The sequence below is a fragment of the Copadichromis virginalis genome, linkage group LG6 (genome assembly GCF_057382275.1).
Source record: "Copadichromis virginalis isolate Kocher_CV1m ecotype Utaka linkage group LG6, C_Virginalis_male_GT1.1, whole genome shotgun sequence".
In the NCBI taxonomy this organism is placed as follows: Eukaryota; Metazoa; Chordata; class Actinopteri; order Cichliformes; family Cichlidae; genus Copadichromis; species Copadichromis virginalis.
The window spans coordinates 3,936,881-3,960,528 of NC_140623.1; the positions used below are offsets into that span (position 1 = coordinate 3,936,881).

A 23,648-nucleotide genomic window follows, 5' to 3' on the forward strand; every position below is an offset into this window, starting at 1 on the left:
TTTCTCAAGGTTGATCTATATTTCTGTTTTGAAAAAAACATTTAATGACTTTGAAATCCGGGTTTGTTGTTGCTCCCATGAGTTTTTGAATTATTGTTAATATTATTTTATTATTAGTCATCATCATCAGTTTTATTATTAGTAGTAGCAGTAATAGTAGAATTAGTATCAGCATTTATTTGTAGTGTTTTTTTTCATCGAGCATTTATTTTGAAAAGCTCTTTGTACTCGTCATCAGCAATCAACAGATCCATTTCCTGTTAGCTAGATGAAAGCCGGTAACATTTAAAGTCCTGTGGTCTAAATGCTCTTAAATTAGTTGTATGTCGACTTGTATTTATAGTTGGTCTAGCTCGCTAAAGTTTCTATTTACATAGTGCATGCGGTAACATCAAAAAACTTAATAGCGTAATATTCCGTTACCTAAGCTAGTTTGCTAGCCTAATTTGTTTACATTAGTGTGAGGGTGTCTCAGTCAGGAAGACCGGATAAATGTGCCTGTCTGTCGTTCCATGTTTCTTTTTGCTTCGTCACTCCTTAAAGGTTAGTGCTGTGAATGTTGGAGCAACAACACCTAAAAAATTGCAACAAATTGTATGTTAACGTTTTTTAATCCAGAGTTGTTAACTTGCCCCTTAAACTTCTTGAAGGGCTCACACACAACAGAGACTGTACTATAACAACAGGTCTTTCACGAAAGGTTTATTTGGTAAACAATCTGGTAAACAAGGAAACACGAATGTTACAGAAAACATTAAAGCCTTACATTTTCTTTGCAGTTAGGTGCATAAATGAACCGCTAATGAGTCTAGATGATTCTGTCACAGGCATAAAATACATAGTTATGGAAAGAGTCTAGCTGCATTTTATATCCTTAATGTAACTGTGTACTTGGATTTGAACATTTCAGAATGAAATATGAAAAGTTCTTGATCAAGCTAAGGATGACCATAGCTTGTATTTCAAAATAACACAAATTTCCATAAATTTCCACAACCTTAAAAAAACCCTGAAATAGATAAGAGGCTAAAAAAATAGATGGATGCCCCTTTTTTTTCTTGCAATAAAATTAATCATACAGGACTATTGCCTAAACTATAATCCGGTTATTTATTATACTGTTTTTATACTGCCATTTTTCAAACTTTGGCTTTGGGAAAATATGTTCACTTTCATTAGGCGTGCACAGATTACAAAATTCAGGGACATAGCTGTGTTTAAAATTTAGCTGATAGCTGCTGTTAGTACATTAGTTCTTGTTTATTTTGTAGTTTTATCACCTTTTCATTACTGAAATTATCTGTACTGTCTTCAACCCAGGGATTTATGAATAAATATGTGAATTATTGAACCTGGATCTCAGAAAAATGGACTGCAGAATTGACGGGACATAACAGATGATCAGTGGCCTCTGCCAATGGTAAAATGTTGTCTTATTTACTGATAGGAAGATGATGATAGTGCCAACAAATTGTTGTATTCTTCTTCTTTTTTAAAAAATAATGTTTTCTAGAATAATAACTACCCTGTGGGTTTTCTTTGAAACACCCTTGTTACCTTTTTTAAAAGTTGATAAATAATATTATTTTTTCCTCTACAGATAATTTTTAGAATGACAGCAGTCAAGTAGGAAGAAGGATGAATGACTTTGGGCCAACAGACCTGATTGCAGGCCTCTGTCATACAGATGAAGAGGATCCTCTTCCTCTGTGGCAGAATGAATGCATCAGCCCCTGTTTTAACCAGCTCATCCTTGGTGTCTTGCCCCATGCTGGGATGGCCATTTTCAGTGCCTGCTACCTCAGCATGTCAAGGTAGGTCATGCATTGATACCAGGTCCTTATCAACAACACTTTTCCAATCTTGCAATTTTATTAGCGGATAATGAAGTTGTAGTTACAAAAAAACATGCATATCAATCCTTGCAGTGGATTTTCTGATGAAGTATGTTTTACTTTAATGTAACAACAATTCTTTAAAAACAAGCAACTCCCCCCCATCTTTTTTGGAGTCTTCTCTGAGTTGTCCAGTTTTTGGCTAAATTCAAAATGCGCAGCTTAATCATCGAATGGGGCACCCTATAAAACTAATGCCGATGATTCTAAAAATTGTGTCTATATTTTCACATTTTTGTTTGCTTTGCAGATGCAGCCACCTCCAGACGTCTCCCCCGTGTGGCTGGACACTCAGGCTCGTGTCAGCTCTGCTGGCTGCCTTACTCTACACTGCAGATGTCATCCTGGTGAGTGTCCTCCAGCAGGGAGACATGTACCTGGACATCCTAGCTGGCAGCTGTGCAATCCTGGCCTGGCTGGTCCACTTCAGTGTCATAACAGTGCTCCAGAGGACTGTTTTTAAGAGAACCAGAGGACCAACACTGCTGCTTCTCCTGGTGCTTCTGTTACTCCCCAACCTTGTCATCAACTTGATAATTTACTCTAACAACAAGGAATATTTAAACCCAGCTGAACCTCTTAAACTGGCCCGATTTGTTCTTGCCTCAGTACGGACATTTCTTTTTCTCATTTACCTCCTGGCATTTGCTTTCCCCTGCATCAGTGATGCTGGGTACACTTTGTATATTAACGATGTTGATGGCTCTCCGCTCATCCCAGAGAACACCCAGCTGGAGACTGGGGAGATTGTGGCTGAGGATGGGAGTGACTGCCTATCTCGACTCTTCTACTTGTGGCTCACCCCTCTCCTCAGGCGAGGGCAGAGATGGGAACTGGACAGACCAGCCGATGTATATCACCTTCCCCAGAAACTTAGAACTAGTGTGATTTGTCGGTATTTTCACCAGTGCTGGGAAGCCTGCTGGCAAGGATCACCAGTCACTTACCAAGAGGATCAATGGCCCACACCAGTCAGCACAAACCTCCCAAGTGGCAGCTGGAGTTTACACAACCAGGACCAACCACTGGAGCTGGAAGGTGATGTAAGATTGCTGAAGGTGCTACACAAGGCGTTTGGGAAGTGGTATTACATCCTTGGTCTGCTGAAGGTGACAGTCAACATATTGAGCTTTGCAGGTCCACTGCTCCTCAGTAGTCTTGTGAATTTTATGGAGGATAAAGGTGCCCCAGTCAGCAGGGGTGTCTGGTGTGCCTTGGGGCTCTTTGCTACCACCCTGCTGTGCTCTGTTCTACGAAACATCTTTGTCTTCGAGGTCTCCAAGGTGGCGCTGTCAGCACGAGCTGCTCTTGTGACGGCCATCTACAACAAAGCCCTGAGAGTCAGCAGCTGCAGCTTGGCTGGCTTTACTTTAGGAGAGGTGGTGAACTTAATGAGCACAGACACCGACCGTGTGGTTAACTTCTTCCAAAGCTTCCATGAGCTGTGGAGCCTGCCCTTTCAGTTAGCTGTCACCCTTTACTTGCTATATCTGCAGGTGGGTGTAGCTTTCCTTGGAGGACTGTCCGTAGCTTTGCTGCTGGTGCCATTCAACAAGTTCCTTGCTTCCTGCATCCTTAGCAACAATAAAAAGATGCTCATGTGGAAGGATAACCGTGTTAAGGTATGGCATGTTTAAGCTCTTATTACACTGAGTTGATTTATATACTTTTATGAAGCTACCCAGGGAAAAAATCTTGTTGAGATTATTTTTAATTTTGAACTTATTTCCAGTTAATGACAGAGATCCTCTTCGGCATTCGCGTCATCAAGTTCTATAGCTGGGAGCCTCATTTCACACAGAAGGTGGCTGACTGTCGCAAAGAGGAGCTGTCCCACCTTAAGGCTGTCAAATACCTGGATGCATTGTGTGTGTATACCTGGGCTGCTCTACCTGTGGTCATCTCCATCCTGACCTTCGTCACGTATGTGCTGCTTGGACACCAGCTAACGGCAGCAAAGGTAAACTGGCTGCTGTGTTGATGCTGAGTGAGCTTTGTAGAGAATTAGGGAATGTAGGGTTACTGTATAAACATATTTAAAAAAATAACTCTGACAAGAGCAACACCTGAGATGCTGGAGTGGTGGAGGGGTTGAAAAGAGGGGAGCTGCTGAGGCGGGGGGGGGGGCTGGGAGGAGAAGTTGGCCGTCCGATTGGGGTCTGGAATGTGGGGCCTCCCTGCTGCTGCCGAGCCGGGGCAGTCTGCTTCTCTCCACCCCAGGGAAAAGGGTAACATTACCTGGGTCTTGGTGCAGTTTCCCCCTCCAGGGGCAAGGGTACCTAGACCCGGTTTGTAGAGTACGCTTGGGGAGTGTGATCGTGTGTACAGCGTCTCTTTATGTCTGTCTCCACGTTGGTTGAGTGTGGAGTAAGTGCATATGAGAGCATGAGGGTGGGATGGATGTTTGTGTCTGTGTGTGCCTGTATGTCTGTGTCTATATGTCAGGTCGGGTATCAGACGCCACCTCTCTGGGGACATCTCAGGCCCTCCAAGGTTTGGAGGCCTATCTCCCCCTACCACCACTTCCCCTGCCAGTGGCGGACTCCCTCAGACATCGGTGCGTTGGTGGTTCTTTGTGTCTGGGGATGGGCGTCCGGATACCCACCGGCTCACTCCTTGGTGGCTGCTTGTCGTGGTCTCTCAGCCTGGGGCTCGGTCACTCAGGCACAGCTGGCTGCCGGCGGAGCTCACGGGCGCGTCACTGCAACTCCCCCTGGCTTCTGCTCCGCGGCTGCTGAGTGAGCCCTCATCTGGGGCTCTCCTCAGCTCTTTCTGGGATGGTGGCGCAGCTGCCCCTCTGTTGGTCTTCCTTGGTCTCTTGTGTTCTGGGGGCCTCTGGATGTCTGGAGTTTTGATCTCCTCCATACCTGCTTCATGCCCTGGAGGACGGGGCTGTGGCCCCCCCACATCCTCTAGCACACAGGTGTCGAACTCCAGGCCTCGAGGGCCGGTGTCCTGCAGGTTTTAGATGTGTTGCTGATCCAACACAGCTGATTTAAATGGCTAAATGACCTCCTCAACATGTCTTGAAGTTCTCTAGAGGCCTGCTAATGAACTAATCATTTGATTCAGGTGTGGTGACCCAGGGTGAAATCTAAAACCTGCAGGACACCGGCCCTTGAGGCCTGGAGTTCGACACCCCTGCTCTAGCAGATCATTACACGAAGGAACCTTTTAAATACAAGCGCTTCCATGCTCACAGGTGGGGCATGGACGCACCCCACCGTCCATGCCCCCCGTGTGCTCTCACATACACACGGGTGTGTATGTGAGAGCACACGGGGACTCACACACACAAACTACACCCTTTTTGGCTCCTACCTCAAAGCACACTGTGCGCTGTCGATCTTACGTGCTGCACAATAATGTTTAATATTTAGTATTTACTGTTACATTCCCATAGATCATCGTGATGTTGTTATTATGTTGCTCTTTTTTTCTTTCTTCTGCTTGTTTTCTCTTTTTTCTTTCTTAACAGGTGATTGATATTTGTATTTTTTTGTCTGCTTATTTTGTTGTTTTTTTGTTTTTTGCCCTTTATCCCCGTCCCTCTTCTCCGCTGTTTTTCTTTCCCTCTTTCTTTCTCCCCTTTCTTTTCCCCAGTCAAGTCTGTCCCGTATTTAACAAGTAAAAAAAAAGAAAAACAAAAAGGGCAGCAGCGGAAATGAAATGTCAGAGGGAGAGATGAGAAGGGAGGGTGTGTTTGATGACATGGTACATGCATAAGTACCACAGTTGGAGTTGTCTGCTTGAACCAGCTCACTCCAATGCATCGAAGACCTTCTTCAAACAAAATTTTTCCCCATCTTTTTTCTAATCAGTCATTACAATTGGACAACTTTAGAATAATAATTTGTATTATTTAAGTGCCATAAAAGGTTGAGGTGGATTTTCTGCACAGTGAGCAATAATGTTCAAATGACTAACAACTCATAGCAGTAATAGTTATTTTATTTCAATAGGCACAAGTAAAATCAAGTCAGTTTTATTTGCATATTACACATTGGGCTTCAGGGGATCTATATCCTGCACAGAAAAGTGTTCAGCACGCTTCATGATCAGGATCAGGATTGGATTTGGACCATCAGAAAAATTCCCCAAAATGACAGTCAAGGACAATGGTGAAAAAAAATTGCCACTGAGATAAATATATTAATTTATTAAATAATTCTCAGAATAGAAAAAATGTTTTGTACCTTTTTTGTACCTATATTTCTGTATTCCTAGTAAAAAAGGATATCAGTGGCTTTGAACTTAGAAATTCTTTAAGCTAGTTTTATGCTGTTAAGGTTCAAAATATTGGAGATGGACACCAGAGGAAAAACCCACAATAACAACACTGGTCCGGTCGGGTTGAGTCAAACGATGATTTAATGATCACACACGTGGGAGATGGACACTGTATGCAGACAGTCTCAGATCTCATCTCAAAAAACACATCACCATAGTTTTATGAAATCAGGGTATTAGAACGCCCCCTCATGCGTAGTGACAGGTGTAATACAATCAATGTTGACAATTTTATTTAACACAAAGAATAACATTGTCTCCTTCCCGAGGGCAGACGCTGACTGCCCCCGTCTCCTGGAACCGTCTGTACCCTGCTAAGACACAACATGGCAACTACAAGGACTCTTTCATTTATTAAGACCATCAGTGTGTATTGCTCTAAATCAAGTATATAATATTAAATGAATATTGCTGGATCAGCTACTTCTACTTAAAACATATTAAAACATGACTAAGCACAAAATCACCAAGAATAACATCTTATAAGTGCTGTGTAAGCGCGTGCGGCCTTCCAAGCTCAAAGCCTTTGCCCTCCATAGATCAGCCAGACTCGCGCTGGCTGTAGCTTTTAACCTTTAATTACCTTGAGCACAACTCTAGAATGAGCAACAAACTGCAATGTGTATGGAATGATCATGGTTACATCTGCAATGGAAAATCATGTTATTATTCTGGTACCTGTAAGAAAAGATCAAACTAAAGTTATCACCATCACTGTAATGCAAAGAATAATGTAAGATCAAAAACTTCAATTCATGCTTAATGCAAAGCTGGTTATATACTTCTAATGAACTAATAATGCCATATTAAAATATTAAATGATAATGAGAAAAACATCCCCTCCTTATTCTACAATGCTCTCATGTAAATGATTGTATAAATGCATATATAACAATGGACTATATAACTTGTGATAAGTTTTTAAGAGTGCATTCTTGTAAATGTGATTCTCATCCCATGCAGGTGTTTACCACACTTGCCCTTGTAGGAATGTTGATCATCCCACTCAATGCTTTCCCCTGGGTGCTCAATGGAGTCCTGGAAGCCAAAGTGTCTCTGGAACGAATCCAGCGCTTCTTTAAACTAACCAACCAGAACCTGCAGGCATACTATGCCCTGGGTAGGGTACTGCTTGATTTCCTACTTTGTTTGTGTGGAGGTGTATTTGATTTTGATGTGAAACAGGTCCTCATGCTTTTTTGTTCATTCAAGGAAAAAGCAGTTTTTATGAATGTTTAGAACAGCTTCTGCTCATTAAAGATGAGGTTATTTTCTGCTTTAATCAAGTATTTGTTCGAGTGATTGCATCAAATGCTATTTTTTCAAAGAGTAAAGTTCACAGAAACTAAAGAAAACGTTTTACCCAACTGTACATAGTAGGGATGCACCGATACCGATACTGGTATCGTGGACTGGCAGTGTGGACCGGAACAGCCAACTTTAACTCAGGTTTTGGAAAAGCGGTGAAAAATGTCAAGAGAAAATCCACGGGCAGTTAAAATAACAGAGGCTCTGACTCATTTTATCGCTCTGGATGACCAGCCAATGCCAGTCGTGGAAAACATAGGATTCTTCTCAGCATACTCGAGCTGCGATATGAAATTCCCAGCCGCCCACACATCAGGGAGATAATGGTGCCAAAACTTTCTAAAGAGGTAAAGACAAGCAGTGTGTGCGCGATGTCAGTCCTTGGTTTAACGGCACAGTGGACTGATGATCCACGGGCAGATGGGGAGTTCGTTCGTCAATGCCAAATACTTTCGTTATTTTGTTTGTTTGTTTACAATATGGACACTCTGCAACAATTTAAAAGTTTATTTTATTCTCAAACCTAATTTGTATTTATTTTATTCCAAACAGAAGTGTTTATTTATTATTCCGAAAACTCGAGACAGTGCCAATAGTTCAGTGATATTTTGTTAAATTACAATGTGGAGACTCTGCAATAATTTAACAGAAGTGCTTATTTTTCACTTGAAATTTTTTTGTGGTCATTTTTATTTTTTTTTTGATCAAGGTCTTTTTATTGAACAAAGAATTGCTTCCAACAACAATTATGGCAAAATTAACAGACAGTTGTGCCCCCACCCCCCCAGAACAGTGTAACTAAAACCCAGCCAGAGAGGAAAGGAGAGACAAAATAACATAAAATAAAATAAAGTTACAGATACAAAGTAAATAATAAAATAAATGAACAACAGCAAGAGAAAAAAAAAAAAAAAAACCCCACTCACACGCACATTAAGCAATAGTATCCGGACTTAATCTTTCAAAGTAAGTAAGAAAAGGTTGCCATGTGTCATAGAACCGCCGAACCGAACCTTTTACAGTGTAGCGGATCTTTTCCAGCTGAGTATAGTACATGACATCCTTAACCCATTGCCCATATACAGGTGGAAGTGGCTCTTTCCATTTCAATAATATCATTCTACGGGCCAAAAGAGTGCAGAAGGCCAGAAGATCAGAGTGTGATTTGGAAAGACTGGCATCACAAGGCGTCACTCCAAAAATAGCTATAAACGGGCAGGGTGCAATTGGAACACCAAATATGTTGGATATGGTTTCAAATATGCTTTTCCAAAAGCTACCCAGTTTTGGACACGCCCAGAACATGTGAAATAGGGAAGCAGGCTCTCGTTTGCACCGGTCACATGTGGGGTCAAACCCATCCTTGATTTTGCTCAGTCTAGTTTTAGACCAATGGAGACGGTGAACAACTTTGAACTGAATCACCACATGTTTAAGGCAAATAGATGATGAAGAAATGCTATTGATTATCTTGTGCCAAGTCTCATCTGTAATCCGTTGGCCAAGATCACTTCCCCATCGTTCCCTAAGTGATTGCAATGTGGACAGCCTAAAATTACTCAACAGCTCATGTGGTCATTTTTATTAAGATATTATTTATTATCGGCAGAGAATAAAATAAAACCTGTCTTCCAATTCATTGCATTTGTGTGTGTGTGTGGTAGAAGTATCGGTTTTTGTACTCTGTATCGGCAAGTACTCAGATCCGGTATCGTATCGGTTTGAAAAAAATTGGTAACGTTGCATCCCTAGTACATAGTTCATCAGCCAAACTTGCTTTTTTAAATCTATGTAATGTTTCTCTTGTGCTGAAATACCACATCTGTGCCCAGTGTCTCCAGAAGACAGCCAGACATCTGTCCTTTTGAGCCAGGGATCATTTTCATGGCAGGAACCCAGCAGTCCAAACGAAGAGGAAGAGTCTGGAGGAGCTAAAGGAAGCCTGCAGCTGCACAGTCTCAATTTAAACATAACCAAGGTACAAGCAACTATTGGGATTGTGCTTTAAAACAATCCCAATAGTTGGAAATTCATCGTCTCCTGTCAGTGATATAAGCTCAGTATTCAACACCCTAAAATTGTATATGAATATTTAAATTGCAAAAACGCATTGACACCAAAATGTTTTAACAGTAGGTGTTTGGAGCTGACTTAGTACAGACATGACATCTGCGGTCTTCTGTCTGGCTCAGGGCTCTCTGGTTGTCGTGGTTGGGAAGGTCGGCTGTGGAAAGAGCTCCTTATTGGCTGCTCTGACTGGAGAACTTAATAGGTACACAGCTTATGAAACTTTTATTGAAAATATTATCGCTTATGACTTAATTTACATATGAAGAATGTTGTCGAGTCATCAATATTCCCTTTCCCAATATGAAGGTTTGCTTAGGTGATTAATAGGCAGTCAGGGGCTTTATGCTGCTCTAGATGATATTTTTCATCTTAGTTGGAACCAAAAAAGTCAATAAAATCAATAGTGAATCTGGTTTTAGTGTTTTTAAGTGCACTGACACAACCTGGGATTAATAATGTGTGACTAAGGTCTATCCATCTTCCACTTGTCTCTGCAGGCTGACTGGAGTGCTCTATGTTGCAGACAGGGAGGTTGGCTTTGGTTTGGCCTCACAGGAACCGTGGATCCAGCATGCATCAGTACGAGACAACATCTTGTTTGGCAGAGACTACGATGCTGCCTTCTACCAGGCTGTGATCAAGGCCTGCGCCCTCTCAGATGACCTCAATGTACGATTGTGACAATGTTATTGTTTACGTTTCTTCACACTGATTTCACTGTGCTTTGCATGGAGTTTCTGGGATTGTTTAAAATGTTAAATAAATTGGTTTTCAGGGCTTTGGTTGCTCTGTTTCTGCACCTGCAGGTTTTGCCAAATGGTGACAAGACTGAAGTGGGTGAGAACGGAGTGACTCTGAGTGGAGGACAGAAGGCCCGGCTGGCACTTGCTAGAGCTGTTTACATGGTGAGTCTTCAGCACAATCCAGCCATCTGCTTCACACTCTAAGAGGCACAGAGGAGGTTTTACAAAATAAATGAGTCAGGCTGCAGTAAACAAGGATAAATGATATTAGAATTATATTTTTCCTTCTGTTGCACAGATTGATAAAAACTGAAAGCTATCAGGTAAACGTTTAGAGCTTTTAATTTTGTTTGAGGGAACTGCATGTTAACAGTTTCTTGTAACAAATAGTTACAAAGCCATAAAAAGCTGTTTATATGTAATATGCTTGTGTAATGTGATGTTGCCTCCCCTTCCTTTTTTCTGCTTCTCCTGCAGGACAAAGATATCTACCTCCTCGATGATCCACTGGCAGCAGTGGATGCAGATGTGGCTGAACACCTTATGAAGAAATGTATCATGGAGCTCCTCAGAGGGAAGACCAGAATCCTTTGCACACACCGCATAGAGTTTGTGGACAAAGCTGATGTGGTTGTCCTCATGGACAATGGAGCAATCATCAAAACAGGTAGAAACTGAAGTCTGCTTTAAATCTTGGTGACATTTGTATAAATGTAACTTCTAAATGATTTAAAGTCCTTTTAGAAACAAATGTCACAGATCAGCAGCTTAAGTTATTTTGAAGTTTCCATCAGAATGGATGGGGAGAAAGTCATAACTCACAATTGTATTGATCAGTGGGTCATAGAAACTGCATGCAATAGAAGTGGCAGTCAAATACAAAAAATCCCAACAACTTTTGCATTTTTGCTCCAAAATACAGTTCAGAAAAGCATTTTTCATCCAATATTACAATATTACAGCTTTACCACTAACTGCTCATGCCAAATTAAAATCAATGTTCTATATGCACTTAGGCAAAATATAATTGAAAAAAAGTACACATCTCTACATCTGTAGAACAATAACAAGTAGAAAAAGATGTCTGCCTCCACATAGCTGACGTGTACATTTATCCACAGAATAATGTGATTGGCTAATATGCTTTATACCTAAACTGTTGATTGGCTTTTGGGTAACGAGGTGGGACAACCGCCATCTTTAGCATCTCAGACTTTGATTTTTATTTGTAATTCTTAGAGTGCCATGTTGTCTTGTATAAGGTGTCCATATGCCAAGTAAAAAAAAAAGAGCGGCTATTGTACAGATACAGGACATTTATTAAAAGGCGTCATGGCTTTTTTGTTTTGTCTAGTTGTTTATATTGAGCTCACTTTATTCGTTTAGCATTACATGCAAGAAGAGCATCAACTTGTAAGTGGCTCAGGGAGTTGGGAAGCGCATCTGTAACCGGAAGGTCGCTGGTTCGATCCCCGGGCTCTCTGTCCTGGTCGTTGTGTCCTTGTGCAAGACACTTTACCCTACCACCTACTGGTGTTGGCCAGCTTCTGTCAGTCTGCCCCAGGGCAGCTGTGGCTACAACTGTAGCTGCCTCCACCAGTGTGTGAATGAATAGTGGCATAAAGCGCTTTGGGTGCCTTGAAAAGCGCTGTATAAAATCCAATCCATTATTATTATTATTATTATAAGGTGGAACATCTGTGGAATAAAAGGCCTTTCTATTCTTCTGTGTTAAACAGGGACACCAGCAGAAGTCCTTCCTTTGGTGGACGCAGTCCAGAAAAAGCAGAAGAACAACCGCAACACAAAAGAGAAAGGTGTGTTCACCTCACATTATGACAAACAAAAACTCAGGTGTTAAAACAGTGGCGCATGTATAATCTCTTACAAGTCCAGAGTTCCCATTGTTGTCATCTTCTTCTTCAATAGCAATATCTCAACAAAATCTCAACAAATCCAAAATTCAGCTCTTCTTTCTGGGACTCTTATAATCCTTTTGGTTTGGCCCCTGTTGATTGTGAGCAGATGGCGTGGAGCAGGTTGAAGGGGAAATGAGTTCATTGCCTGAGCTACATGTGGATAATGATCCTGACCTCTCGGGAGCAGAGCAGAAACAGGTGGGCAGGCTGGCATGGAGAGTTTACCAGACCTACTGGGCCGCTGTGGGTGGAGTACTGGCCTCCTGCGTCTTAGTCTCTCTGCTCCTCATGCAAGGTTTGGAATGCTTTTTATGATCTTTGTACACTGGGGACGCTTAGCAATTTTTTCAGAAACATCACCTCCAAGATTGTCTCTCTGTGGTCAACATTTTTTCATCTTTTAAAGATGAGAATTATTTTTTAATTTTACTGCCAAAATTACAAAATAAGTCCAGGCGACCTGTATGATACTTGGGCGATATAGGATTATTGTTTAAAGCAGGCTTCAGGGTATTTTGTCCCCAAAAGAAAAAATAATTACTGTCTTCTGGCTTTAAATTCATTTCTAATTTAATAAGAACTTTGTGTGTGTGTTTGTGTGTAAATCAGCATCTAAAAATGTGTCTGACTGGTGGCTGTCCTACTGGATCTCTGAGCTAAAACACAATGGTTCCACTGGGAATAATGATTCTTCGTTACCTGCCTTCAGCTCACCTCATCTGCTGCTTTTCTCACCTGGAAGGCTCATGTGAGTTGACCAATTGGCAACATTTTGAAAAAGATTCTGTGAATGGTAACACAACCAAGATGCCTTGCTATCATTGTTCCAGAATAAACTTTAAAACACAAAATTTGTAACCAATTTTAAAAGAGCACATGCTATAATAATAACATGCAGTTCAGCCGTGAGATAATGATGATTTCTTTTAAAATTTCATTTATATATTATTTTTAAAAGGTACAGATGTAAAGACTTTGCCATTACATTTTCTATTATTATGTTAAACACAAAGTTTATCTTTTATTTTGAAGAATGAAAATAAAAACTGCTTTTAGTACTGTGATTTAAACTTTGACTTCTTCCTGTCTTACTTCAGTCTTTTGACTAAAATCAGATATTCACCTCTACCCATCCAGATCTTCAGTGCCCTCTGACTACATGTTCCTCTCGAACGACATCGATGCAGATGTTAAGTTTTACCTGACGGTCTACGGCTCCATTGCTGTGGCCAACACCGTGTTCACCGCGCTCCGTGCCTTCCTCTTTGCCTATGGAGTAATGTGTGCCGCTTCTGCCATCCACAACAGACTTCTGAATCAAGTCTTAAAGGTATGTCAGCAGTCAGCATAGCAGATTGAGTGCTTTTCATGTCTGGCAAAAATAGCTAAAGGTTGGAGAAACAGGGTGGTGACTGAAGGGTTAGCAGTGTGAGACATCAGACGAGCTGAGTAGATGTTCATTAACAGGAAGAGGTATGCTCACACTGCCTATGTTATCTACTTAATGCCAATCCTTCTGATGTGCTAGGTAGTTTTAAATACATATATAATAAGGATTTTTACTCTTACTACAGATCACAATTGCATCTGCAATTGTTATAGTTCACAAGATTCATTAAAGAAAAATGCAAATGCATAATGAGAGAGGAAAACACTTTAAGTGTGAGTGACATGAGTAATTCCCACTTAGCAAAAAATATTAAAAAATGTCTTGTTTGCGTGTCCATCCAGACCACTATGGCGTTCTTCGATACCACTCCTTTGGGCCGAATTCTCAACCGTTTTTCCTCAGACTTGTACAGCGTGGACGACAGCCTGCCGTTTGTCTTGAACATCTTACTGGCCAACATTTTTGGCTTGCTCGGCATGCTGGTGGTGATAAGTTACGGCCTGCCCTGGGTCCTGGTGGCCCTGCTTCCCCTGGGTCTGCTGTACTACCGCACACAGCACTTCTATAGACACACATCTCGAGAGCTGAAGCGCCTCTGCAGCCTCACTCTGTCACCAATCTACTCGCATTTTTCAGAGACACTGACTGGACTGGGAACGATCCGGGCCAGTGGCAACTCTGCCAGGTGAGTGACACGGAAACAGAGTTTTCAGTGATTAGATAAATGTATGTGAAAATAAGTAATAGTTGTTAACTTTATCTTGCACAGGACATAAAATTAATTTAAATTCTCTTGAACATAGGTGACAGGAAGTGTTAATATTAATAAAATATATTAGGTATAGGGACTAAAGAAACAGCTAAACCGCAGGGACATTTTTCTGCTGTTTCAGGTTTGAGGAGGAGAACGCCAGGCGTTTGGAGCAGAACCAACGCTGTTTGTTTCTTAGCTACGCTGCAGGGCAGTGGCTGGACATCCGTCTGCAGCTGATTGGTATCGCTGTGGTGACAGGCCTTGGGGTGATAGCTGTTGTTCAGCACCAGCTTAATTCTGTTGATCCAGGTAAGACAGCAGAAGAATTTGCAGGCTGTGCGTGTTTAATGACCGTAGGAGCCATTGAGTAAGACTGTGTGTGTGCCGGTTTTCCTATCAGGTCTGGTGGGTCTGTCCCTGTCCTACGCTTTGTCTATCACACAGCTGCTATCTGGCCTCATATTCAGCTTCACGCAGACTGAAATGCAGCTGGTGAGCGTGGAACGAACAGAGGAATATTCCACTGGACTGCCCATTGAACCACAGCATCAGAATACAGAGGTCGGGTGCACTGGATATTGATATTAACATAACAACAGTGGGTTACACTAAAGCTTTATCAGAGCTCCTGGCTTTACCTCACAGCTGTCTTCACAGAATGTATCTTACTTTTTAGTCCAAACCTGAAAGTCAGAGGAAAAGATCACGAGACACAATTGACATATATATTAATATATATATTAATAACATATATAAACATTTGTACACCTATTTACATATTTAAATAAAGATGGACGTGGCATCTTTTTTTTTGTCAATTGAAACAAAAGCCAACACAAAGTACTTTAACATGTATATTTTTCTATTGCCCAGCAGAGGGCAGTCTCTCTGCTTTAAAAAAATATGGGTTGTTGTAAAGAAATCTATGGAAAACAGCCCTTCTTTTTTATGATACCATAAATCAAGTGTCGTTTCTAACGTGTTTATGGACTCAGTCACACGTTTTAAATTTCTTGGAGTACTATTTGCATTTTACCCTCTCTGTTTCTGACCTCAGCTGTCCCCCTCATGGCCTGAGCACGGTTGTTTGGAGTTTCGGAATGTGGCTTTGACCTACAGGGATGGTCTGCCTAATGCCCTGGATGGAGTGAGCCTCATGGTGCGACCTGGAGAGAAAATAGGCATTGTGGGACGTACAGGATCTGGCAAGTCCACGATATTCTTGGCCCTGTTTCGGATGGTGGAGCTCAGCCAGGGTCAGATTCTCCTGGATCAGCTGGATATCACCACTGTGGGTCTAGTTCAACTCAGGTACATTTGAATTGAGTTGTTTATTGGTATTGGATAAGAGTTACACGAAAACTGTGCTCTAACGCATTTTAGAAGATAAATTACTAACATAATGTACTTTATAATATAATAAAATCAGTGGGAGACAAGTTGACTTATGTGCTGTTGTTGCCCTCTGCAGGTCCAGGTTGGCCATTATTCCTCAGGACCCCTTCCTTTTCAGTGGCACAGTCAGAGAGAATCTGGACCCCTGTGGGCGACACTTGGAGCCGGAGCTGCTGGACGTCCTGGAGCAGTGCCACCTCAGCACTGTGGTCAGCAGAATGGGTGAGAGTTATTTACAAAAGTGTGTTTGACCCAGTGATTTAACAGAGAGCAGAAGGGGGGCTGGGGGGCTCTTCAACTGGTGGGGGAGATTGTCACATCTTGCAGGAGCTTTCCTCTCTTCAGGAACTCTCTGCAGGAAGGGGAGATACAGGAGAGGTGGAGGAAGTTCTCAGCCTGGGTGTCTATTGTCTTGTGTAGTCTGGAAGATGAGTGGATGGTGGGGTGGGTGCAGTTTTCTCTGTGGTGGGGTTGGGTGGACTGTCCCGGGCTCTGTGGGGCCGGGGGGCGCTGCTGCGCTGGGCCCCGGTCTGGATGGGCCTGGGCCCCCTTTCCCTGGCGGGTCGCGGAGTGTGGGAGTGCCTACTGGGGTCAGCGGGGGAGCTGGCCCCAGGGAGGGGTCACTTGCCCCTCCCTTCCTTCCCTCCCCATCTCCAGCTGCCTCCCTCTTCCCGCTCCATCACAACCACCCACACATGCAGGGCCTTGGAGTAGGGGTATGTCACCAGGGTGCAGAGGAGGCAACCCCCCCCCCCCCCCCCCCTTCTGGCTGCCTGTACCTCAATTTTATCCCACAACTTAGACATTCACATTACTCACTATAGGATCTTGGGGGTGGGCACAATACACGGAGTCCAAAGTACCATCAGGGTGTATACCTCACCCCTGGCGTCGTTGCCCACCTCTCAATTTTAAATACACGTAGACATTGAGGGCCAGCAGGAGGGACCATGCGCTTACCTGCTGCTCTCTGGCAGGTAGCTCCATGCCCTCCTGGGTTTTAAATGCACCTTAGAACACACATGCATCAACACTACAATGAGCGGGTGGAGGGAGGTTTGGAGTCTTCTCTCACCCCCGTTCTCTGCGACCTGCTGGAGCGGGGGGGCTAGGAGGAGGAGTTGGCCGTCCGACTGGGGTCTGGAGTGTGGGGCCTCCCTGCTGCTGCGGAGTCGGGGCGGTCTGCCTCCCCCCACCGCAGGGAAAAGGGTAACACCACCTGGGTCTGGGTGCAGTTCCCCCCTCCAGGGGCAAGGGTACCTAGACCCGGTTTGTAGAGTACGCTTGGGGAGTGTGATCGTGTGTACAGCGTTTCTTTATGTCTGTCTCCACGTTGGTTGAGTGTGGAGTAAGTGCATATGAGAGCATGAGGGTGGGAATGGATGTTTGTGTCTGTGTGTGCCTGTATGTCTGTGTCTATATGTCAGGTTGGGTGTCAGGCGCCACCTCTCTGGGGACATCTCAGGCCCTCCAAGGTATGGAGGCCTATCTCCCCCCACCACCACTTCCCCTGCCAGTGGCGGACTCCCTCAGACATCGGTGCATTGGTGGGTCTTTGTGTCTGGGGATGGGCGTCCAGGTACACACCGGCTCACTCCTTGGTGGCCGCTTATCGGGGCCTGGAGCCTGGGGCTCGCTCGGGCCACTTCGGAGGTGGGGTGCCCCCGGCCTCTCGGCCTGGGGCTCGGTCACTCAGGCACGGCTGGCTGCCGGCGGAGCTCACGGGCGCGTCACTGCAACCCCCCCTGGCTTCTGCTCCGCGGCTGCTGAGTGAGCCCTCATCTGGGACTCTCCTCAGCTCTTACTGGGACAGTGGCGCGGCTGCCCCTCTGTTGGTCTTCCTTGGTCTCTTGTGTTCTGGGGGCCTCTGGATGTCTGGAGTTTTGATCTCCTCCATACCTGCTTCATACCCTGGAGGACGGGGCTGTGGCCCCCCCACACCCTCTAGCAGATCATTACATGAAGCAACCTTTAAAAAAAACAAGCGCGTCCATGCTCACAGGTGTACACACGGGTGATCACACCCACAAACTACACCCTTTTTGGCTCCTACCTCAAAGCACACTGTGTTCTGTTGATCTTATGTGCTGCACAATAATGTTTAATATTTAGTATTTACTGTCATATTCCCATATATCATTGTGATGTTGTTTATTCTATTACTCTTGTTCTCTTCTGCTTGTTTTCTTTTTTCTTTCTCAGCAGGTGATCCAGGTGATCGATATATGCATTTTTTTTCTCTCTCTTTTTTTTTCTGCCCGTTCTGTTGGTTTTTGTCTTTTGCCCTTCTCCCCCGTCCCTCTTCTCAGCTGTTTCTCTTTCCCTCTTTCTTTCTCCCCTTCTTTCCTCCAGTCAAGTCTGTCCCGTATTCAGTAAGTGAAAATAAAATAAACAATAAAAGGTGAATCAAATGGACCATTACGGCAAGGCTGGGATGGTCAGTTTGGTAAAGTAAATCCGTTGGGCATCTTTCTTTGCCTTTAGACAACAATTCTGATGCAAAAGAGCCAAACGGGACAGGCAAAAAAACCAACACAAAACAGAGAGCAGAAGAATTGCAGTGTTTTGTCTTTTTTGTTACAAAGGTGTGTCTGCTTGGCACCTTTGATGCCACCCTTTTCCATTCCTGTCTGCTCACATGACTGTCTGCTTCAGTTACAAAATGGTTCTTGAGTCAACACGCTGGATGATCGAAAGTATTTTTTTGTACCACAGAATAAATCTAAGGATCCACTGACCAACGGCTGGCAAACATACTTTGATAACTGATGACTGTGTTTCAGAACCTTATTATCTTTGAGTTCTCTTTCCTCCTCTGTTATCTTTGTATTAATCCTGTTTACTTTATGGGCCATTTATCATAAAAGCCTAAAATAAAGGTTCAAATTTGCATGAAATGGAGCTGCTACTACATGAAGATCATCAACATGAAGATGTAGATGATGACAGATTCATGCTGCCTCTCATGCCTTTTGTGTGTGTTTTCGTGAATATCAGGTGGTCTGGATGCTGAGGTGGGAGAAAGAGGAAGATTCTTCTCTGCAGGACAGAAGCAGCTGCTGTGTTTGGCCAGAGCTCTGTTGACGCAAGCCAAGGTGAGTTTTGCAGCTTTACCATTACACTGTACCGACGACACACGTCGTCTCCGACCACTGTCAGAGACGGTAAATTTCCTCTCGAGTGACTGACACTGATGGTGAGAGGGTGCAACAGAATTACAATAAAGGGTGAAAAATAGTCTGTGGCTTTCTCTGTGACATCAGTGAAAGTATGAGGCTGTAAACAAAGAACAAACTGTACAGGTTTGATTAGCTCTAATTATGTGACACGCCTTCGCCTGTTCACAAGGAAGTAGGTTGTAAGACTCTGCGTACAGGAGAAGGTATTTGCAAAAGCTTTGTGAATGTTATGCTTCTACATTACTGCAAAGAAGACCGACTAACTTTGTATTTCCAGACATTTATTTATTTATATTTACTGAGAACAAAATATTTTAGCGTGATTGCTCAAACAAATAAAGCAAAACATTTTTCCAATCAATGTTTTTGTTGTCATTTAGGTCCTGTGTATTGATGAAGCCACTGCCAGCGTGGATCATAAGACAGACAAACTCCTGCAGCAGACCATTAGAGAGAAGTTTCAGGACAAGACTGTGCTCACTATTGCCCACAGGTGACTGCATGTGTTCATGTCCTGCACTAAAGCACATTTCAGAATGTTATTTTACAACTGTAGTCTAAAACTTCCTGCTTTTTATTTTCTGAATGAAACACCTTTTTGTGTTTTGTGTGCCTGTCTCACATTAGGATCAACACCATCATGGACTGTGACCGTGTGCTAGTGATGCATGCTGGGAAGGTGGTGGAGTTTGACAGTCCCGTGTCTCTCTGCCAAGCTGATAACTCCATCTTTCACAGACTGGCGGGTGATCAGGGACAGTGAGATGATCAGACACATTTACAGACAACTTGCTGCTTTGAGTTGATGCAGAGAAGAGTTGCAGACTTTGAGCAAAAACTCATTAGGAACGGACAGCTTGGCCTCAAAAGCGAGGCTGTTTGGAAATGTGATTATTCTAATGCATAAACAGCATTCATTGAATTTATGCCATATTCTTGAATCAAGACAACTAAACAGCCCTCCCCCAACTCTTCCAGTGGTCACCAAGGAGTTCACTGGCCACTTGAGAAACATAATGTCTCTAGCATGTTCTGGGTCTGCCCTTAAGTCTCCTCAATCAGGAAGTACCCAAGACCACCTCAACTGGCTCCTTTAGATGTGCTGAAGTAGCAGCTCCACTCCAATCCATCCTCACTTTATCAGCTCAGCTCAGATATCCTTCTGCTGCTTGTATCTGCCATCTTTTTCAGACCACATCACCGGAGACAATTCATTAATCCGTCTGTAAATCTTCCGCTCCTTTGTTCATTCACTTAACATCAAGACTTTGATTCTTTAAACTCTGTACTTGGGGCATCAGCTCATTCAGAACCCAGAGGTGGCACTCCATCATTTTTATAGCTGAGAACCATCGTTTCAAGTCTCGGATGTCCAACTTCGGTTTCAAAGTCAGCAGTCGCGAAAATTAAAAAAACAAACAGTAACTTAAAATAAGGGGAATTAGTCAAATCCATTTGGTATAATAGCTGCTACTTTTTACACTTTGTTATTGTTATATTTGAATCCTAATTTAGACAGACAGCCAGAAATGTTCGTCACCATATGTAAATGACTCGTGTAAACTTGTCAGGAGTAATTTTGTGTTTATTCAGAACAACTGCCTGTGTTTGATGAAATAAGACATCATGTCTGCTTGCACTTATGTGAATTATGAACATAAATACCTGGTAAATGGCCTGTATTTGTATAGCGCTTTTCTAGTCCCTAAGGACCCCAAAGCGCTTTACACAACCTGTCATCCACCCATTCACGCACACATTCACACACAGGTGATGGCAGCTACATTGTAGCCACAGCCACCCTGGGGCGCACTGACAGAGGCGAGGCTGCCGAACACTGGCGCCACCGGGCCCTCTGACCACCACCAGTAGGCAACGGGTGAAGTGTCTTGCCCAAGGACACAACGACCGAGACTGTCCAAGCCGGGGCTCGAACCGGCAACCTTCCGATTACAAGGGGAACTCCCAACTCTTGAGCCACGATCACCCCAGATCTGGCCCTAGATCTGGTCTTACCACAAGCCACTAAACATTGATGTGTTATAACAAAACACCACTCTGTAGAACAGCGGTCCCCAACCCCCGGGCCTCGGACCGGTACCGGTCCGTGAGTCGTTTGGTACCGGGCCGTGAGAGTTGAGGCTCAGGTGTGAAATGTGTGGTTTTCAGGGTTTTATCGGTTTTCAGCGTTATTTTGTTATCGTTTTTATCGTTAACTCGGTTTTCCTGGGTCTTTTATGACCCTCTGTTATGAATAAATCTTCTTTTTTTCGGTACCGGTACTAGTTTTATTTTGTTGTATTTATCCGTGACACCTTAAAGGCCGGTCCATGAAAATATTGTCGGGCATAAACCGGTCCGTGGCGCAAAAAAGGTTGGGGACCGCTGCTGTAGAAGAAATGTTGCAGTGGGATTACAGTAGCAATCTGAGTAGAAAAAAATGTCTAAATATATGAAATTATGACTTTATAATCTTGTTTTGGATTCATTTGAAACAAATGATATGTGGAGCATTTTATGAATCATCTTTCAATATATAAAGAGAGTTCAGTCAGTCTTTGAGTGCTTTAGATAAAAAGAGAGACCTGAAAATAAGAAACATTCACAGTTCAACAATACAGAAATGTCTTATTTTTAGAATTTTATTTAAAAAAACATTTTATTGAAATTTTTTTTTAAATGCTGCAAGACCTGTAAGGGCTATGAGGAATTTTATTTGAATGGTAAATGGCCTGTATTTCTATAGCGCTTTACTAGTCCCTAAGGACCCCAAAGCGCTTTACATATCCAGTCATCCACCCATTCACACACACATTCACACACTGAATAGTACCTGATTCTGTATCTGCCAAGTTCAACATGAATATGGAAGGTAAAGTGCTTCATATTTTGTAGATTTAAATGAGAGTAGATGTATCAAAGTTTTGGGAATCCTCATCTGTGGAACTAACATGAAGTTGCTGCTTCTTCCTCTTGTCTGCAAGGAAACACATCCAAACTTTTTACTTTCTTTCAAAGATGATGATTATAAATGGATGTGACTGTGTTCTTATGGAAGTACTATTTCATAGAATTACACATTTTTCTAGTACCATTTACAATAATAGCAGGAACAGTAATCATAGCAGTCGTCATAATTTGTGTTTTCTTAATTCTTATAGTGTGGAAAATACAGGTCACTTGAATGAGGTCAACATTGTATGAGACTTAATATAAAGTATATAAGTCTCATGAGATATATGTAAAACATTTATTGTAAGTTTTCTTCTGCACAGGGCTGTTGGTGGTTTATTAGATCTTAGAACTACACTGAAGAGAAAAGCTCTGCCACAAAACAGTTGGTTTTAATTTATCCAACTCCTGTTTGTTCTGTTTTATCATTATATCCTGTTTTCTTTTTTTTACTCTTTTAATGTTAACCATCTGTACAAAGAAAACACAAAATCCAGTTTCTCAGTGTTTTTTTTTAAATTATTATTATGAAGAAGCATGCAGGCTTTTTATGACCAGACGGAGTCTTTTACTTCACTTCTCTGTCAATGATTTACTGTCATTCAACAGACTAACAAAAACGATTCAGGCTTGCTGCAGGCAAAGAACTCAGCCTGGGGTGTGTTTGCCTCTCTTTATATGTACTGTTTTAAAGCAATCTGACTTTATTTTTTGACACATTTTATTTTTTTGGCATCAACGTCAGACTTTTCAGACATATGACATTGATCAAATAACCACATGCTGATCATCATATTAGTATATCTGTATGTGTCATAAATTGATCCCCTTCATCTCATGAATTGTATTTTCAAGTGCATTTTACTTTAATGTAAGACCAAGACAAAGAGCAACTGACAACCTGAATAATAAAACATTTGTCAGTCAAACAATTAAGGGAGGATAGTATGAATCGTTTAAATTGATGAAATAATAATGGAATGATCTCGGCAGCTTTAATGTGAGCTGTAAATCAAATTTAGATTCAAGTATTAATAAAAAAAAGTTTATCTAAATGTTGTGATTGTGATGTTTGTATGCTTAGTTGCAGGTGAGTATATTTTGACAGGAGTGATTTTTGTTGTTTGTTTTTCTTGGCTTGTCAACAGCTGTAATGTAAAAATTCGTTGGTAATAAAAATGCTATTGATTATTAAACATGTATGTTGAGTTCATTCACCAGATTTGCCTGAGAACAATTAAAAACACTGTACAGTCAGAGCCCATATGGAGCTGCAGCTGTACCCTTTCAGGTAGGATTATATAATTCTGTGAATGCAACTGAGCTCTCTTTTCTTTCAATCCAGATTGAATCAGACAACAGTCTTTGTCCCCAACAAGTGACTAATCGGAGTGACTCACACGGTGAACGCCTGCCGCTCCCTTGGCTCAGGTCAGAATTTTTCTTACCACACTTATCAAGTTGTCAGGGGGAGTGTTTGTTTTTTTATTTTGTATTTTGGTCCCTTAAAATCAGGAATCAACCGTAATGCTAGCTTTAACATGCGTGCATACTCTATCTGTTTGCTTTCTAGGAAGAAATGTGCGGCTGTGTGACAGACACGTGGGTCAGACACTGACACGACACAGACTCTTGTCTGTTGTCGTGTGTATTTGTGTTTATATGCAGCGAGCCAGAGGCATGTGGTAGTCAAGGTGTGTGAAAGTTTCATGAGGGCGTATGATGCAAAAACGCATGTTTGTGTCTGTTGACA

General features: G+C 42.5%; 1 protein-coding gene across 1 annotated transcript; it reads left to right on the forward strand.

The window, feature by feature from the left end:
- Positions 1 to 253: 253 nt before the first annotated feature.
- On the forward strand, positions 254 to 23,091 carry abcc10 (ATP-binding cassette, sub-family C (CFTR/MRP), member 10). Its single transcript, XM_085458309.1, has 23 exons — positions 254 to 543; positions 1,321 to 1,420; positions 1,601 to 1,814; positions 2,146 to 3,517; positions 3,628 to 3,855; positions 7,149 to 7,305; positions 9,326 to 9,471; positions 9,686 to 9,765; positions 10,061 to 10,232; positions 10,370 to 10,468; positions 10,784 to 10,973; positions 12,046 to 12,123; positions 12,332 to 12,520; positions 12,835 to 12,973; positions 13,363 to 13,555; positions 13,957 to 14,300; positions 14,509 to 14,678; positions 14,770 to 14,930; positions 15,427 to 15,680; positions 15,841 to 15,986; positions 18,762 to 18,859; positions 19,324 to 19,436; positions 19,571 to 23,091. Exons 3-23 carry the CDS (start codon positions 1,639 to 1,641, stop codon positions 19,704 to 19,706), a joined length of 4,641 nt encoding a protein of 1,546 aa, XP_085314435.1. The 5' UTR covers positions 254 to 543; positions 1,321 to 1,420; positions 1,601 to 1,638; the 3' UTR covers positions 19,707 to 23,091.
- The last annotated feature ends 557 nt before the right edge of the window (positions 23,092 to 23,648 follow it).

What these genes read in the sequence shown, in the direction of transcription:
- abcc10 (XM_085458309.1), top strand. Translation starts at nt 1,639, where the DNA reads ATGAATGACTTTGGGCCAACAGACCTGATTGCAGGCCTCTGTCATACA. An exon ending in CTCTCTGCTCCTCATGCAAG is followed by an intron (nt 12,521 to 12,834) that starts GTTTGGAATGCT and finishes TGTGTAAATCAG; the next exon opens with CATCTAAAAATGTGTCTGAC. An exon ending in CACTGTGGTCAGCAGAATGG is followed by an intron (nt 15,987 to 18,761) that starts GTGAGAGTTATT and finishes CGTGAATATCAG; the next exon opens with GTGGTCTGGATGCTGAGGTG.